Source organism: Mytilus galloprovincialis, chromosome 3, assembly GCF_965363235.1.
Source record: "Mytilus galloprovincialis chromosome 3, xbMytGall1.hap1.1, whole genome shotgun sequence".
In the NCBI taxonomy this organism is placed as follows: Eukaryota; Metazoa; Mollusca; class Bivalvia; order Mytilida; family Mytilidae; genus Mytilus; species Mytilus galloprovincialis.
This window is the reverse complement of record NC_134840.1, coordinates 102,185,209-102,203,552: the sequence shown is the minus strand read 5'-3', so window position 1 is coordinate 102,203,552 and position 18,344 is coordinate 102,185,209. Positions and strand designations below refer to the sequence as shown.

The window sequence follows — 18,344 nt, the reverse complement described above, 5'->3', positions numbered from 1 at the left end:
AGAAACAAGAATGTGTCCTCAGTACACGAATGCCCCACTCGCACTATCATTTTCTATGTTCAGTGGACCGTGAAATTGGGGTAAAATCTCTAATTTGGCATTAAAATTAGAAAGATCATATCATAGGGAACATGTGTACCAAGTTTGAAGTCGATTGGACTTCAACTTCATCAAAAACTACCTCGACCAAAAACTTTAACCTGAAGCGGGACAGACGGACGAACGAACGAACGAATGGACGAACAAACGGACGCACAGACCAGAAAACATAATGCCCCTCTACTATCGTAGGTGGGGCATAAAAAGTTCTGTATTACTGTGATTTTCAGATATCTATTTAAAGTCCAAATCCCCAAATTACAGCAAAAATTAACCGAGCAGAACAAAACCTAAACTTGATATCTGTAACTTGTCATGGATAACTTACATGTACATACATGTACCAAATATCAGCCCAATATCTGAAAGCGTTTAGAGAAAAATTCTGTATACCTGTGATTTTTAACAATTTATCAAAGTCCATAACCTGTAATTTCGGCAAAAATAAGACGAGCAGAACAAAACTTAAACTTGATCTGTAACTCATAATGATCTTGTTTAATTCACATGCCAAAAATCATCCCAATATCTGAAAGCGTTTAGAAAAAAAGTCTATAACTGTGATTTTCAACAATTTATCAATGTCCATAGCCTGTAATTTCGGCAAAAATTAGCAGTCTAACAGAATGAAACTTAAATCTGATCTGTAACTCATCTTGGTTAACTCACATGCCAAAAATCATCCCAATATCTGAAAGTGTTTAGAAAAAAAGTCTGTATAACTGTTATTTTCAACAATTTATCAAAGTCCAAAGCCCGTAATTTTGTAAAAATTAGCCAAGCGGAACAAAACTTATCCCTGTTATCCCTGTTATCATGGTTATTTATAAATAAATGAAAATATCAGATCAATGGTTAATGGCTTAATTTTTTTTAGTTCCTCCCATAAGTCAATTTTGTGTGAGTATTTGTATATTTATAAATTATCATGAATCAATATACTGAATATGATGACAGATTCTTTTCCGGCAATTGGAAAGTTGCGCCTTTTTGGTAAAAGTTCGGAAATCATCGTATCACTTTATTATTTTCATATGTACTTGGAGAGATGTTCCGAAAAAGTCCGGGAAAATATTACTTCCCTTTAACAAAAGTTCGGGGAAAAACAGTCAACTTCCGGGCACGTAAATTTGAAATTAGTCAAAAAAGTTAAAATCTTTTTATTATATGCTGGAGATGGACTAAAAATGTTACGAACAATACCAATTTGATAAATATCAACGATGTGTGCGATCTGACGGCAAGGAAGGAACGTTTCCCTAGAGAAATCGTTGGGGAATCCAGGTAGGTCAATCTATTTATTTATAGATAGCAGAAAAATGGCGTCGAGTTAGTTGCCTTTTTGTTTCTTAGTATGGATAGTAAAATTGTTTTTTTTTTCTCTGGGTCGTTTAAATCACTCGAAACTAGGTGAGACATGCACAGAAGTGATAGATATGTATTATAAATATAAAAAATTGAATATTTTAATGAAAAAAAAAAAAAAAAAAAAAAATCTGTATCATAGACCCAAGCGCCTGTGATCTTTATTATTCATTATCTAAGCTGTTTCGATACTATTGAAGTTTGAAAATCTAATAATTCACAGGCCACTGGCACTGAGAAGGGGTCATAAACCTTAATATTATAAGGACGAAAACACATCACTACAGGATATGTACCCCATTATGGGCAAGGGGAAGGGGACATCAGACCACTCTTTAAATTATTTGCACCTCCCTAAGATGAAGTTTCAATGCATAAATAGTAAGTGTTTCAAAAGATACGAAAATTTACAAAGGCGGAAACATCTGTCGGTCTTAGGTTAGATTTTACATGTGCAGCATTTTCATGCGTCATGAAAAGTGAAAATTTTAAATTAAATAGTATATCAAGCTTTGGCACGTTTTATTTTCTTCGTTGCACTTGTTTTACCGTTGGTAGCATCGGTTTGCAATCCTAAAACAGAAAGATATTTCTTTCGACCCTCTGCAAGATTTAGCGCCATTCTTCATATTTTTTTAGTAGGAAACTGGTTCTCTGTTTGTGACTTTTTTACCGGTTGGACTGGCTCTTTCTCTAAAAGACGACTGATTGCATCTAACTGGTCCCTTGTCAAAGATTCTATGTCGGAAACAGAAGATTGTAGTAACGAAACCAAAAATGAAATTCGCTTTCATGATAACCATGATTACACTTAAATTAATTTAATTTACATTGCACCCACTGATAAGCCGAGGTGGGTATACTTATACTTTGTTATTGAACACCTAAAAATTATAGAGACTGTCATTGACATCTTTAGACCGATAAGCATGATATATAATGCCTGTTTTTCAGCTGTTTTTTGTTAAAAGTTTAGGGTTTATGACGTCTTGAAAGACTATTATACTTTTTTGCTTTGATGCCATACAGTCGTGGCAAAGCAAACATGTATAATAGCCTTTCAATACATCATAATTATTTAGACTAAGGTATTAAAGAAAAATTCCTTACAAAATGAGTAACATATTACATAAAATAAAGATAAGATAAAGATATTTTATTTCCTAATCATACATATGTAATGATTTTATAGGGATAGTGTATGCAATATATTACCTATAATATCACAATCCTAGGCTTGAGTCAATTGCTGTCTTTTAGGCCGCTCGTCAACTGGGGACGTCCGATCAGGATAACAACTATTTTATGACTGCCCAATAATCCATGGGGAATCCCGGAATTCCTTTGTATGACGTCGTAGTGTAAATGGATAACGATAAAGCCAAGTGTTCCGAATAAACTGCTGGTATACTGAATACCATATTCTTAACATTCCTCCCTCTTTCCTAGAAATGAATCCTTTCGGTAGAATAAAGTTATAGGTATTCCTTTTACTGACACTAAATGATAATTTAAAGTTTGAAGTTTGATGCAGGAAAATAAATCCTTAATTTGGAATACAGTTAATTGTCTGTAAATCGAATACATGTAGCCATAACGTTGGAATGTCACAAAATGATCACAATAAACTATGTACAATAACTATGTACAAAATGAGTACTATATACAAAATATCCGCCATGACTTAAATGATGCTGTAGACATCTGTAGCGTTCTTGGTCGTAATATTGGCTATTTCTTCTACGCTACACAAAAAAATGTTTGCCAATTTTTCACAGATATCCTTTATCATCAACGGTGAGCCAAAATCCTCAAACTCAGAATGTAAATACGGGGCATCTGTCTCCAGTACAATATCCTTCAATTTCATGTTACATACTAGAGACCTATATTTTGGATATTTTTGGTCATTTAGGATGAAAGGTGAAATGCCAAATTTGCAGTTTGGAAATGACGTTTTCCATTTCCGATATATCATTTCATCTCCGTTAAAACAGTGCCTGTGTAATTTAAAGTGTTTCGGCAGCAACCGAACAAGTGTATTTAAACATATCTCATCAGTACGTTCATCTCCTCTGCAATGAATAACCAATGGTAAATCTCTTTTAACTGCAATTACAATTTGTTTTTCAAAAAACTTGATCTGTTTTTCTACATCCCATTTTCTCCCACTATTATCTAAACCACACTCACCGACAGCAACCACTCGATTCGCTTTTAACAGCCATTCCAAATCCGAAATCCATTCATTTAGTTTTGATGTGTTTTCCATCTCCACAATTCGTGGGTGAATGCCGAAAGTTAATTTAATCCTGCTATCCTGCCTAACTTTGGATCTTAAATCACTAGACGGCCAGTTTCTGGGATAACAGTAATTGCTAATAAGATGGGAAATTTGATAATCTTTGTTGCTCCAAGTCCAAAAAAAGTGAGGTAATGAAATGGTGCCTATTTTTTTTGATAGCATATCCAAATGAAAATGAGAGTCCGTAAGGTGTAGAGTCTCCTTTACCTCCAAAACTGGTCTTAAAGATTTAATTTTCTCAACGGAAATAATGTTCTCGTCCATTTCCGTTTGTTGTATCAATGAAGCTAATATTCGCCAATGTAACAAGAACGGTATACTGTATGGGGGTTGAACTATGATATTTTTACTTCCAAATTCAAATACGTATTCATTCGTGGCATTAAATATGGACACCAGTTTTAAATCTTTTTCCTGAAAAATGGGCTCTGAATGCTTGGGATAAACACAGATTTTGTCAGCTAAATTGCAGAGATCTTGTAGAGTATCACATTCGAGTTCTTTAGAAACAACATCCAACAAACCATTCATTAAGTTAACCCAGCGTTCATATTTGTCTTCCGTGAACTTTATACTTGTATTCTTAATGTCAGATTGATGGCATTCTGCAATATGAGCATCTAAAACACTATTCTGAGCAAATTGTATTTTACACTGCCAGCAAGCAGTTTGGGCGGCAACATACCACGGTAGATGCGTTCTTAAGACATGTCTGCTGACATTAGTGAAAATTCCCGCACACGTCGGACACTTTCTTCCCTTATTGTATCTCTTTGTACTCGCACGAATATACATTGCATCATTTTTTGGTAGTTCATCCTCAAAAGGTCCATAGTCCGGCTCAAATTCATCATCTTCATGCATACTGCAGGAATAAGTAAAATATTGAGATGAGACATACACAATAAATATAGAAAAGTTTCTTTATAAGCAAAAATTGTAAGCAAAAATTATAAGCAAAAATTGCGCACACATTAATACATGTAGTAAAGCTTAAAAATATGTAACACTTTGGCTAAAAATTTCTTTTCTAAGTAACAATAACTATATTACAATATAATACATAAATAATGATTATCTGCAACAAAATCATTAATCTTCTACATAGTCTGATAAGTAGGCAGGTTTTTTCCTGTGCCTCCGCCTACTTAACATATCAGATTCAACAGCAGATGCATCCATTTCATGGACATGAAGATCCCCATTGATATTCTTCTCACAAATGTCGGTTAGAGCTTTATTCTCTGAAGAAGTCGAATTACTGACTGTGTGAGACACCAGAGGATCTGGCGCACCCACAATAGCAGCATCACCAATAAAATGAGACATCAGAGGATCTGACGAACTCATGACATTAGTGTTTTCTTTAAAAATATCTGGCAATCCAATTGGGCATTCGTAAATCTCGTTGGTTTCTTCATCCATCGTTTGATTCATTAATTGATTCCTCATCCTTTTAATCCAGATTGGAAGTTCTCTGTCTTCGCAAAGTTTAATTCTGTCATGATGAATCCAAGATTCTGTTTTCCTATCCTTTATCTTGTATAATACAGGTGAACGCCAAGCTGTTATCAAATACGGTCCTTTCCACGGAGATTTCAATTTGGCAGACTGCCCCACCTTTGTAGCTTGATTGAGTTTGTAAACGACATCTCCGACATTATACACATTCTGGTTATATTTCAAATCGTATATGCCTTTTTGTCGTTCCTGTGAAGCCTTCAAATTATCCCTGGCAATGTCATGCACCCTGTTTAAATTCTCCACTAGATCTTTAATATATTGTGGAACTTCTTTTCTGTCAGCATTCCAGTTTGAAGTGCCTAAAATTACATCAATTGGTTGAAAAACTTCTCTTCCCAGCATCATCATGTTAGCAGAGAATCCTGTTTGTGAGTTACGTGTTGCTCGGACGGCTCCAACTAGTTGTTGTAAAAATAAATCCCAGTTGTGTTGTTTACTTTTGATGAAACATCTTATTGTCTGTAGTATTGTTCTGTTATACCGTTCCACTTGTCCATTAGATGACGGATGATATGGTGTGGTTCTAGTCTTGGCTATTTGTAGTAGTTCACAGAGCTGTCTTACTAGATTTCCATCCATGTTTTTTCCTTGGTCTGTGTGGAGCTCAATCGGACAGCCAAATCTAGAAAAGAAATGATCCACTAAGGTTCTTGCCACAACTTCAGCTGTCTGTGTTGCAATTGGGAAGCATTCTAACCACTTTGTATACTGATCAATTACCATAAGCAAATATTTACTTTCTGTTTTTGTAACAGGAAGAGGCCCTAAGATGTCCATGTGCACTCGTTCCATGGGGAAACCAGCATGGTATTGCCCTAGCTTCGATCTGGCAGTTCGTGTTGATTTTTTGTTAAGATTACATGTAGTGCATGATTTCACATACAGTTTGCAGGATTGCGTCATGTTAAACCAAACAGCTATTTGTTTCAGTTTTTCTAATGTTTTATATTGTCCCATGTGACCAGACGAGACAACATCATGACATCCATGTAGAAGTTCCTTTTGCATCTGTTTTGGTGCCATGAAAAGGAGTCTTGGCGAAATCGGATCTTCCCATTTGTAAAGTAAAATATTGTCTTTTATCTGTATTTGCTGTCGTAATGACCAAAAATGTCGGACTACTTCACTACCCAGTTTGAGTTCTGCTTTAGTTGGCTCATATTTATCCTCGACCCATCTCTTTAAAGTTTTTAAATCAGAATCTTTCATTTGTTCTTCATGCAGTTCTACTGGAGAGTAAGACGGAGTCCAATTGGTTTTATATGAACCGTCATCAACAAGTCTTCTTATGGTTAAGGGGACGACAAAATCCACTTCTTCCTCAAATGTTTGCCACTGTTGCCGTGCCCTTGTGCAAAACTTACAACCTCCACAAGGTAACTCTTCTAAATTGACATCTGGTCTGTAGTTACGGCATGCTTCAATGTCATCTGGTATTCTTGACAATCCATCTGCGTTAATGTGTTTCTTTCCAGCTCTGTGTTGTATAATCATGTTATACTGAGACAATTCTTCTATCCATCTTGCCAGTTGTCCTTCAATATTTTTAAAGTTTAGTAACCAGGTTAAACTGTTGTGGTCCGTTCTTATCACAAAAGTCCGACCTAATAGATAGTGACGAAATTGTCTAGTAAAACATATAATGGCCAATAATTCCTTTCTAGTTGTACAATAATTCCGCTGAGCCGGTGTTAAGACTTTACTTGCGAAGCTCACTGTTCTTTCCATTCCATCTTGTATCTGACTTAATTCTGCCCCGATAGATTTTTGTGAAGCATCTGTATCCAGAATAAATAGGTCATCAGGTGTTGGATAACTTAATATCACTGAATTTATCAAAGCTTCTTTAAGATTTTGAAAAGACTGTGTTTGTTCTTCTTTCCATGCAAATTCTGCCTTTGGACCAGTAAGTCGATGTAAAGGTTCCACAATTTCGGCGAATTGTTCTATGTGATCACAATGGTAGTTAACAAACCCTATAAAGGATTCTACTTCTTTTCTGTTCTTTGGTGTTGGCCATTTCTTTACAGATCTTATACTGTCAGGATTCACTGCAACTCCATCGGCGCTGACTATTTTCCCCAAAAACTTCACTTGTGTTTGCAGCAGCTGACATTTGCTCGGTTTTAACTTTAAGTTATACTTCTGGAACCTCGAAAACACTTCACTTAAACTACAGATGTGGTCATCAAAATCTTTGCCTAAAACAATTACATCGTCAAGGTATGCTAGACATTCTTTCCAGGTAAGGCCTTGAAGAACAAGCTGAATTACTCTGCTGAATGTTGCAGGACTATTACATAGACCAAATGGAAGTTTTGTATACTGAAATAGGCCGTATTTAGTAACAAACGCTGTCTTGTGTCTGTCTTTTTCGTCTAAGTTCACCTGATAATATCCTGAGGCCATATCAAGCGTCGACATGAAAACGGTTCCTTTCAAGGTGTCTAAACATGTGTCTATGTTCGAAATCGGGAACGCGTCTTTTATAGTGACGTCATTTAACTTCCTGAAGTCTATGCAGTACCTGAGCTTCCCGTCTTTCTTCCTTACTAAGACTGGTGGCGATGCCCATTCCGAAGTAGATGGTTCTATAATTCCTTTATCTAACAATTGCTGTAAGTGTTCTTCTTCTTCTTTCTCAAATCCCAGGGGTGTTCTTCGCATTTTCTGTTTAATAGGATGGGAATTTCCAGTATCTATCTTATGTTGGATATCTCCATTGAAAAGTCCAATATCCAGGTCATCCTTAGCGAAAATATCTTGAAACTTCAGTAATAATGTGACTAGCTGCAATGACTGTTGGTTGTTCAAATTTGCTAGTGATCGGTTGAATAGTTCTTTTAAATGTGTCGGTAGCTTCTCTCTTAGCTGGTTCAGGCCAAAGGACTGTTTTGGAGTAATATCTATTTTATTCAACTTTAAGCTATTTTCGTCTGTTTCCTCCATTACAGCATTAATCTCTAATCCTATACCCATCTGAAAATCCTTTTTCAGAGTTTTAAATTGCTCTGTTGGATTTCTTAGCATTACAGGAACTTGTTTTTTACCCATACAGAGCATATTTGGAACCAACAGGCCCTTCATGAAATTGGTTGGTTGAATTACAATATCATTCATCGGTTTCTCATCTAACTCAACAATGGCGACTTTACTGGAACCAGGTGGTATGACTGTCTTCTTTTTTATCTTTATTCTGTATATTTTCATTTGTTGGTCTTGTCTGTTTGAAGTCATAAAGGATGGAACTTTTTCACCTTTAAGTTTGATAGAATAGTCTGTTAAGTCAATAATTGCTTTTTGGCTCTCAAGAAAATCTATACCAAGAATGAGATTATCTGTTATTTCAGCTACAACCATATCCCATTTTACTGTGGAACTGCCTATGTCCAAGTTTACATTTTCTGCTATTCCTGCATTTATTTCTGAACAAGCTCCAGCACCTTTAAGTATGATGTTACCTTTGATTTTGGGTTTGTAAGTTAACTGGTCAAAAAATGTTTTACTTATAACCGACACCTGCGCTGCTGTGTCTATCACTCCGAAAGTTTTCTTACTGTTCACCCCTACAGGAATATATAATGTTTTGGCGTCTGAGTCTTGGATATTTGTCTTATATAGATTGACTTCAGTTTGTTTGTCTAAAGAGAGAGTTGGTGGCCTTCCAGTATCACCTGGATGGGTTGAAGGTCGGCCTACTTCTTCAACCCGTTGGAGTTTAAAGACTCCCTGTTTACATTTGGTGATGGTGACCTTGATCTGTTTCCATATCTTTGTGGCGATCTACTCTTCGGTTTTTCACATTGTGCAATAAAATGTCCTTCCTCACCACAGTTAAAGCATTTATTATCTCTAATAGGACTTCTCCCTGGACTGGATAATCTTTGTTGTTGTCCGAATCTATTGGTTGAATTACCCCGTTTCAAAATGTCCAGTATCTGTTTGATGCTCGTCTTTGTGTCCTGAACATCTTCTTCTGTCTTTTTAAGTCTTGACTCAAATCTGCTAATTACATCAGTATCACTGGCTCCTTTTCTGTACAAAGCTCTTACACTTGTAGATTCATGATCCCCATGTGAGTCATACACGTCTGTTTCTGTTTCGTGGAATGTCACCCTTTTAACCTCAGGCTTTTTATTTCCTAAAATAACTTTCTGATTGGTAACAGCACTCTTCACATACTTCAGCGCTTTGTCCAAACTATCAGGATCCTTATCCATTGCTGTTAAAGCTGCCTTTTTGTCCATGCATCCTTTCAGAAAAGCATCAGTGGCAACTATCTGAATAAAATCATCAGGTGTTCCTGGAAACCCATCAGTTGCAAGATCCTGTGTTCTCTCTGCATACTCATCAAGAGGTTCCTCTGGCAATTGACGAAGGTCTTGTAGTTGTCTCCTTATAACATGAGGCAAGTCTTTTCTTCCAAATCTGTCTTCCATCTTTTTACAAACAGCTTGATATCCTTCCTGGACTGACTTTGGCATTGTGGTAAAAAACTTAAGTGCTCTGTCTCTCAAGCATTCAATAAGCTTGTCCAGTCTGTCTTGATTCGTCCAGTTATATCTATTGGCAATATGATTGAATTGAACAAGGTACGGTCGCCAGTCACTCCTACCATCATATGTGCTCATCTTAGGTGGCAATGGACCATCTTGTCGTTTACTGCCCTGTCCTGTGTGTGTATTGGTTTTGGTTTTCCAACTAGGTTCATCTTTAGTTTCAGCTATTTTCATGCTAGGCTTCTCTTTTGGTAATGACCATTTTTCAATCATCTCCTGTAACTTCGTCTTATCATCTGTCTCCGTCTTCATAGTCATCTGTATTTTTTTTATCTGTTCATCTCTTTCTTCTATAGATTGATTTAATTTCAGCTCTCTTTCGTTAACTTTGTCAATCAGTTCTTCCATTTCTTCCTTATGTCTCTTGGCAAGTTTATCATACTGTTGTTCGTAATCGTGCTCTCTGTTTTTCATCTTAACTGTGAAGTCCTGGTTTACAGCTGCAATCCTATGTTCATAATCTGCTTTCATTAGTGCTTTGTCTTTCTCTGCATTTGAAAAACTTGTTTTTAATTTTTCAATCATTGCTGCCATCTTCTTAATTTCTTTGGCATTCTCTTCTGCTTTCCCCGTAATATCTTCTTGGATCCCTTCTTGGATTTCTTCGGATGGTTCCAATATTATAACCCCAGTCTTCATCAATGGATCCCACATGGTATTAGGAATATCTGTCATAAGTTTAAGGTCTTCCAAAATAAGAGGGGAGCCTTTCTCTTCTCTTTTGTTAATAATCTTTTGTGCTCTTCTGTCACTTATTCCTGATATCTGTTTAAGTTGTTCCAATGAAGCTGTGTTTATATTGATAGGTTGCGACATAATGGCCAAAATCTAATAAACTTTTTATACAAAAAAAAAAATAATCTGTATATTACTACTTGTATAGGAATTGAACAATGTCGGGATGAAGAACAAAAGTAATATGTACGCATAGGCTATTACAATACAGACACAAGCACTATCACAAAACAATAAGCTTTTCTTTTTTTTTTAAACACAAGCACAAAAACACAACACCACAAACAATTAAAAAAAAAAAAAAAATCACAAACACTTTTACATACAGTCACAATTTCAGAAAATTTGGTATAATAATTTTATTCTGATTTGCAAATGAAAACACAAGTACAGCAAAAAACAAAAATCAATCTGAAAACACCTATGACATCAGAGGATCTGACGCGCAAAGCTGTTTCAGAAATTAACTAATTTTAATAAACCTGTTTATATTATCATCTAAGTTAAAGGACATAAATATTTAAAACTTTATATGCATAAATGTAAATAAACATATAAGTGACACAATCAAATATGTTTATATTTGTCTTTCTTTTTAATATCAGATATACAAATTCTTAAACTCAGATTTTTTTTTTTTTTACTATTTAAACACAGGTATGAAATTGTAAACAATGACGTATGTATACACAATTCACAACAAAAAGTAGTACAGTACAAGTTTTATTATCAACACATTCTTTTATGAGTGAACACTTTTCAGACGGTAAAACCGACAAGACAATTAAACAAAATGAAAAAAAAAATTTGATAACAACTATGACATTAGAAGATCTGACGCACACAGTTGTATCAATAATTTATGAAAAACAAGAGAAAAACATATAAATGATATCTGACATCAGAAGATCTGACGCTCAACGGAATATCAATGAATGGAAAAAAAATGTGTTGATTTGTATTAATATAAATAAACAAAACCTGAAATAAACCAAATAGATAATCAAAAACTATCCACTAGTAGTTTGTTTTATAAGGTTATTTTGTCTTATTCTCTAGGTGTATGCAAATCTGTGTATTTTTTAAATGTGTTACAAAAAGGGGGAGGGGAATTTTATCACACGGAAAGTCTGATAATCACAATATAAATATGAAACGAATATATCACTCGCGCAAATACCAATAGTACTGATAAATCAGCGCGCCATGAAATAATACAATCGCGGGAGAGAAGAAACAAAGATTTTTCTCTCGCGAAAACAAAGAAAAAAAATGAAATACGGCGGGAATAAATGTCACCGATAAACCGCAGTGGAAATCAGTGGAATCGTGCCGACTTCTGACACCACTGTAATGATTTTATAGGGATAGTGTATGCAATATATTACCTATAATATCACAATCCTAGGCTTGAGTCAATTGCTGTCTTTTAGGCCGCTCGTCAACTGGGGACGTCCGATCAGGATAACAACTATTTTATGACTGCCCAATAATCCATGGGGAATCCCGGAATTCCTTTGTATGACGTCGTAGTGTAAATGGATAACGATAAAGCCAAGTGTTCCGAATAAACTGCTGGTATACTGAATACCATATTCTTAACACATATCATAGGGCTCATAACAAGCATGTAATCGCATAAAGTAAAAATTAAAAGACTTTCTCTTCCACTCGCATACACTCACACATACAACTATCGTCAGTGGCGGATCCAGAACTTTTCCTAAAGGGGGGGCTCGAGTCATGCTTCAATGATTCCCTATATAATCAACCAAATTTTTCCCACCAAAGAGGGGCCAGGGCCCCCCGGGGGCGGATCCAGCCATTTTAAAAAGGGGGGTTCCAGCTATATGCTCCCATTCAAATGGATTGATCGTCCAAAAAAAGGGGGTTCCAACCCCTGGAACTCCCCCCCTGAATCCGCCAATGCTCCCCCTGGATCCGCCGATGATCTTTCTGATTACATGTTTGCAAACCCATACATTTGCCCCCTGGGATTTTAAGCACTTTCTTTTTTTTTTAACCATTGAATTACAAGGTTTACGTCTAAGGGGACGACCATTTGATATTCTGGGGGGGGCCAGGAGGATTTTGAAAAAAAATTACATGGCCTTGATTATCACAAAAATAAATGGTTTGTTCTGTGGTAGTTTGAAAATAAATTACCTGACTTGCAATTTATTGAAAATAAATAATTCAGCAGATCTAATGGAAAGTATTAGATGGCACCAGATTCTTCATAAATTCATCTTTTTCCCCAAAAAATCGAAAAATCTTCCCAATTTTTTTTAATAATAATTAAAGTATAAATTTAAATATACCTGAAATGTCTGAAAATTGGTTTCATTTAACTTGAGGTATATTGTCTCAGGAAACCTTACCTCGCTTTTATTTTAACAGGGCCGTAACTACATTGAGACAAATGCCTCATGTAGGAAATTTCAAAACCAAACACTTATCTCCATATCAAATTGTGTTCACAGTGAGTGCCTTGCAAGAAGGAAGTTCTGTTTTCCCTCAGACTTAGCCCTGATTTTTCGTGATCAATGTTTCTTATTTATTTGTCTTTTGTTTATTGATTGCCCTTCTGTATTCTGTTCCTGTTGCATTCCTTTTGTAATCTAGTAATTTTGTTATGAACTTTATCATGAGTTTAAAAAAAACCAGCAGCCACATACTTATTTATGTGAATTCCATTTTTGCTTTATCATGCGCATTGGTCTATTGATGTTGTCCCTAGAAACTTAAGTCTTACACTGAATTTATAAATTTTGCTTTGAGACCAAAATATTGTCAAAAAAATATTAAAACAAAACTTGCATTTTCAGATTATAAAACGGTCTTCGGAACACCAAGAAAGCATGATTTTACATTATTTGTTCTATAGCTTCTTGGGCCTTCAGTGGTTCCAAAACCCTTCAAAAAAAATTTTGCCTCGTTCCGCTCGGCAAATTTGATTGACAATACTTTTAAAAGAGGTAAGTTACAACCAATGAATGTATATGCAGTTGAGGATATAAAAAGATTATTTTCTGCAGAGGATGATGATTAATTTTTATTAAATGGTACATAATAACTTGACTAAACATGTATTATTTCTAATAAACAAATCATTTAAAAATTATATGTTTTCGAATATCATAAATATAGTTGTGAAAATGAATAATCAGTCCCTTGCTTTAATGAAAATGAAAAGTCTTGCTTCAATAGTGCAGAAAATGAATAATCTGTCCTCTTAGTTGGCGAAAATAAATAACCGATCAAAAACAACTCCTCCTGCCCCCCCCCCCCCCCCCCAGAATATCAAATGGTCGTCCCCTAACCTCAAAAAGAATATTTATATAGATAAGTCTGTTTGTTTTTCCCTTTTGTATAGTTGAAAACAAGTAATTTTGGGGGCCTTTATAGCTTGCTGTGTGGTGTGAGCCAAGGCTCTGTGTTGACGGTTCTTTGGCTTATAATGGTTTACTTTTACTAATTGTGACTTGGATGGAGAGTTATCTCATTGGCACTCATACTACATTGTACATCTAATTAACCATTGAGGTGACCCCTGAATACTACCAATGGTAACCAGAATAAATCATAGCTATAAATAGATAATAAACTTGTGCACCAGAATTTTTCTAGGTTTGTTTGAGATCAGAAATAATTCTTTCATTCCATTTCTATGAAAATAAGTTGGTTTACAGTATTTGTCTACGTTACACCAAATAAAGTGCCAGCTGAAATAAGTTCGTTCAAAGTACATAGACTATAAAATTGAGAATGGAAATGGGGAATGTGTCAAAGAGACAACAACCCGACCAAATAAAAAACAACAGCAGAGGGTCACCAACAGGTCTTCAATGTAGCGAGAAATTCCCGCACCCGGAGGGGTCCGTCATCTGGCTCTAAACAAATATATACTAGTCCAGTGATAATGAACGCCATACTAATTTCCAAATTGTACACTGACTATATTCCATATATCTTTTGCAATTGTGTTGTTTATGTGTCTTCACCTTACATGTATTAATGTCTTTCCCTCTTTTTTGACAAATAACATTTTAACATCTTTAGGTTTTGATCATGTTGATACAAAGTCCCTTGTATCTAAAATATTAAAATAACAAGGTCTATTTTGTCAGCTGTCATGGGGTAAAAACGACAAATCAAAGAATTCAATTTTATATATAACCAATATATGACTATGGTGTAATAAATATTACACCACTCCAGACCCTTTTGTTTTCCACATAATTAATATTGCCAATAATTAACATGTTCCGGGTCGAATCCGATACCAATACCAATAGTATATTTACATGTTACTATATTACCTTATCTGTACGTTCTGCATCTGACAGGCGCACCACCAAACGATGTACTGTGGATTCATTAATATTCGTTGGATACCAATTTTCGTGGATTTCATGGGTTCAGGGGTACCACAAATTTAAATGACCAACGAACTAAAAATTTTCAAAAGGAATGTATGCAGACTTTGAAAAAACCACGAAGTAAATTATCCACGAATATACAAGTCTTCCTCAACGAAAATTGGTACCCACGAAAATAAATGAATCCACAGTATTTCAGATTTTGCTATATATACATGTACACGGGTCATAATCACAGGATTGAAACTACTAAATTCAATCATTGTCAAATTGTTCCCTTTTGTAGTATTTTAATCAGTAAGACTTTTTAAGATGACAATACAAATACTAAAAATCTGGACTTAAAATAAGATGTACAGGTACAATTTTCAATTTGTTAGCAGGCATGAGAGAATCATAGAATCAAAGAATTTCAACTAATATAGGACAATGTTGTTAATTAAACAATACTCCATTCCAGGACCTTTTGTTTTCCAAATAATTAATATAATTAATAAATAATTGATAAGTTCCAGGTCGACGGGTTCAAACAGAAAGATTTTGAAAGCAGAGAAAACTATGTATCTTATAATCGGCCTTACTTTATCAGATGACAATCCCAATCTGAAAATAAGGCTTACGCATAGTTATATACTTTAATTCAGTCACATACCCATGATATCACAGGTGTGTTCTAGTGTTATACAAAAAAATGTGAGCGTGTTACTAAGCACCACAATCATTGTGATAGGGTTTCTACTATTATTACCAAAAATAAATCTTTTTTTTTAGGTTTGTAACTTGAATAATCAAATATTTAGCCTCATAAATTGTTTTCCTCCTTTTCAGCTTGTTATACAGTTGCTGGAGTATTAACTGCTTGTTAACCGAATGGATACTCACAGTGAAAAAACGTCAGGATATTATTTAAAGAAACTTGCCAAGGGAGATAACAAGATAACTCTGACAAATTGTTATTCTGAAGCTATTCCAGACAAACTTGACCTTGAGCGATTTGAAAGAGGTCAACAGTTTTTCAGGCGAAACATTTCAGCATGTCTTTTCACAATGATGTGTTCACTAGTATGTGGTTTGTGTGTCACTAACTTATTAGAGCCGTTGGTCTTTACTGGAAAATCAGATACACCTCGGAAATCTTTAATTAGATATCTTAAAACAATGGCTCATGTCGTACAATGGCATTGTGGGAATGTTTGGGACATAAATTCAAAAGCAAGAAAATCCCTGCAGATAGTGTGTGAATTACATGACAGAACAAGGGTTGATATGATGAAGAAGTCGGAGAAATTATACGTTTCCCAGTACGACATGTCACTAGTCCAGGCAGGATTTATGGGCGCTATTATCATGTATCCTAAACAATTTGGTATAAAAGCTAGTCAAGATGATCTAAAAGATTACGTTTATTTTTGGAGGTGGATAGGATATTTGTTAGGGATGGAAGACAGTAATAATATCTGTGTTAACTCTTTAGAAGAAGCCATTGCTATTTGTCATGAAATAGAAAATGACATTGTCTATCCAGCGTTACACAAACCTCCGCCACATTTTCATCACATGGCCAAAGCTTTTACGGATGGATCAAATATCTTGCACAATTTCAAATTTTTTACACCTGAATCAGTTGTTTCATTTTCGTTGGATTTGGCAAAGAAGGAAAGACTCCCGCATTCATTTGTTCACAAAATCAGAATCATTTTCTTGAAGGTGTTTGTAAATCTTATTTATTATTCCAGTTTATTTAGAAATTTTATGAACAGAAATGTAGAACACTTATGTCTTGCTATACAAGATAAAAGGTTTGATGCTGGTGATGGAAAATAATTTTATGTTTTATTCTTATAATTTTAATGATATGTATAGATTCTACCACTGGATCGAGTGTAATACGATATTTATCCACTCGAGACAGTTAAATTTTCAAATTTAAATGTCGAGAGTGGATAAATATCGTATTACACGAGATGTGGGGGTGGAATCTGTTTCTCTAATGATTTTCTAACAATATGCAGGCAAACCAATTTCTTCTTTGCGACTGATCTGTAAAAAGATGTGTTCTTTCGATGTGACATCATCAGGCATGGTCCCCTTTTTTCATGCCGTCACAATTGGAAATTCAGAAGAAAACAAGAAAATTCGAAGTCATAATCGGATTTTAACAAATGAAGAACTGAGATCAAACGAACCACATGTTGATTAAATTTTTGTTATACAATGGGTGCAGAAATGGATAAATTGACGAAGAATTAGAGAAGCATAATTATTTTCAGAAGCCATTGTGATAGAGTTATTTTTATTTGCTCAAATTTGCAAAGAAACTTTATTGGAATAAGATGTTTTGTGTCAAAAATTGTAAATATTTGATAAAAGTCATAGTCATAATAGTCAATGATATAGGAGTTGTTTTTTACCTGTGTTTTTTTTTTAAGTATTTATCTCTTTCTTAAATTTATGATAATTTACTGTTATCCTCTATTTACATGATTGACTAAGATAAAATTGTTTTATTAAGATTATTTTTATAACATTGTTGAAATAAAAATTGAATTTACCGCCTTACTGCAATATGTATATAATGAAAACTGTACTGTTCCTCAAACAACATAAGATAGCATACAGGTAACATAAGAACAAAGTATAAATGAGTCACCATCAGAGTACAAACAAAATAGAAGATGTGGTATAAATGCCAATGAGACAAATCTCCATAAGAGACAAAAAGACTCAGAAATTAACAATTATATGTCACAGTACAGCCTTCAATAATGAACATAGCTCATACCTCAGAGTCAGCCTGTAAAAATAACTTTTTAACTGTCTATCAGTATGATGGTCTGCATATACAAATTATGTGCGATAAATATTAAAATTTAGTCTATATAAGTTGTATGATAATTTATGTTCACAATGATATATATATTGATGATGAATATATAAAAGTTATTTTGTTTTACCTATTGGGTACTTCTGTGTGTTGATAAAGACTGCCTCATATAATACAGAGCATAGTAGCCTCCAGTGCTTGGGTTTGATACCTGGCCAGTGTAAACCAGTGTGCTGTATGTAAATATGGTGCTGTATGTCTTTGTTGTTCTGCAAGTAATTGTGGCCTTGTATGTCATAGGGGTGTTGTAAGTCAATGTGGTGTTGAAAGTAATTGTAGTGTTGTATGTCACAGGGGTGTTGTAAGTAATTGTGTCACTGTATGGCATAGGGGTGTTGTAAGTAATTGTGCTATTGTATGTCATAGGTTTGTTGTAAGTAATTGTGGTGTTGTATGTCACAGGGGTATTGTACGAAGTTGTGGTGTTGTATGGCATAGAGAAGTTGCAAGTTATTGTGGTGTTGCAAGTAATTGCGGTGTTGTTGTAAGTT

The 18,344-nt window shown here is 34.8% G+C and overlaps 2 protein-coding genes across 2 annotated transcripts in view; one reads left to right on the top strand and one right to left on the bottom strand.

The window, feature by feature from the left end:
* LOC143069583 (uncharacterized) overlaps nucleotides 1-2,133 on the bottom strand; it is a 50,433-nt gene extending 48,300 nt beyond the window's left edge. The window contains exon 1 of the mRNA XM_076244284.1: nucleotides 2,014-2,133. Coding sequence (XP_076100399.1) covers nucleotides 2,014-2,086 — 73 coding nt within the window. The 5' untranslated portion in view covers nucleotides 2,087-2,133. The remainder of the gene's footprint in view (nucleotides 1-2,013) is intronic.
* Nucleotides 2,134-2,184: 51 nt separating this feature from the next.
* Nucleotides 2,185-17,525, top strand: LOC143069584 (uncharacterized). Its single transcript, XM_076244285.1, has 2 exons — nucleotides 2,185-2,317; nucleotides 15,798-17,525. The coding sequence occupies exon 2, from the start codon at nucleotides 15,840-15,842 to the stop codon at nucleotides 16,791-16,793; it is 954 nt and encodes a 317-aa protein (XP_076100400.1). The 5' UTR covers nucleotides 2,185-2,317; nucleotides 15,798-15,839; the 3' UTR covers nucleotides 16,794-17,525.
* Nucleotides 17,526-18,344: the final 819 nt, after the last annotated feature.

Excerpts from the sequence above, each read along its gene's own strand:
- LOC143069584 (XM_076244285.1), top strand. The coding sequence starts at position 15,840 with ATGGATACTCACAGTGAAAAAACGTCAGGATATTATTTAAAGAAACTT.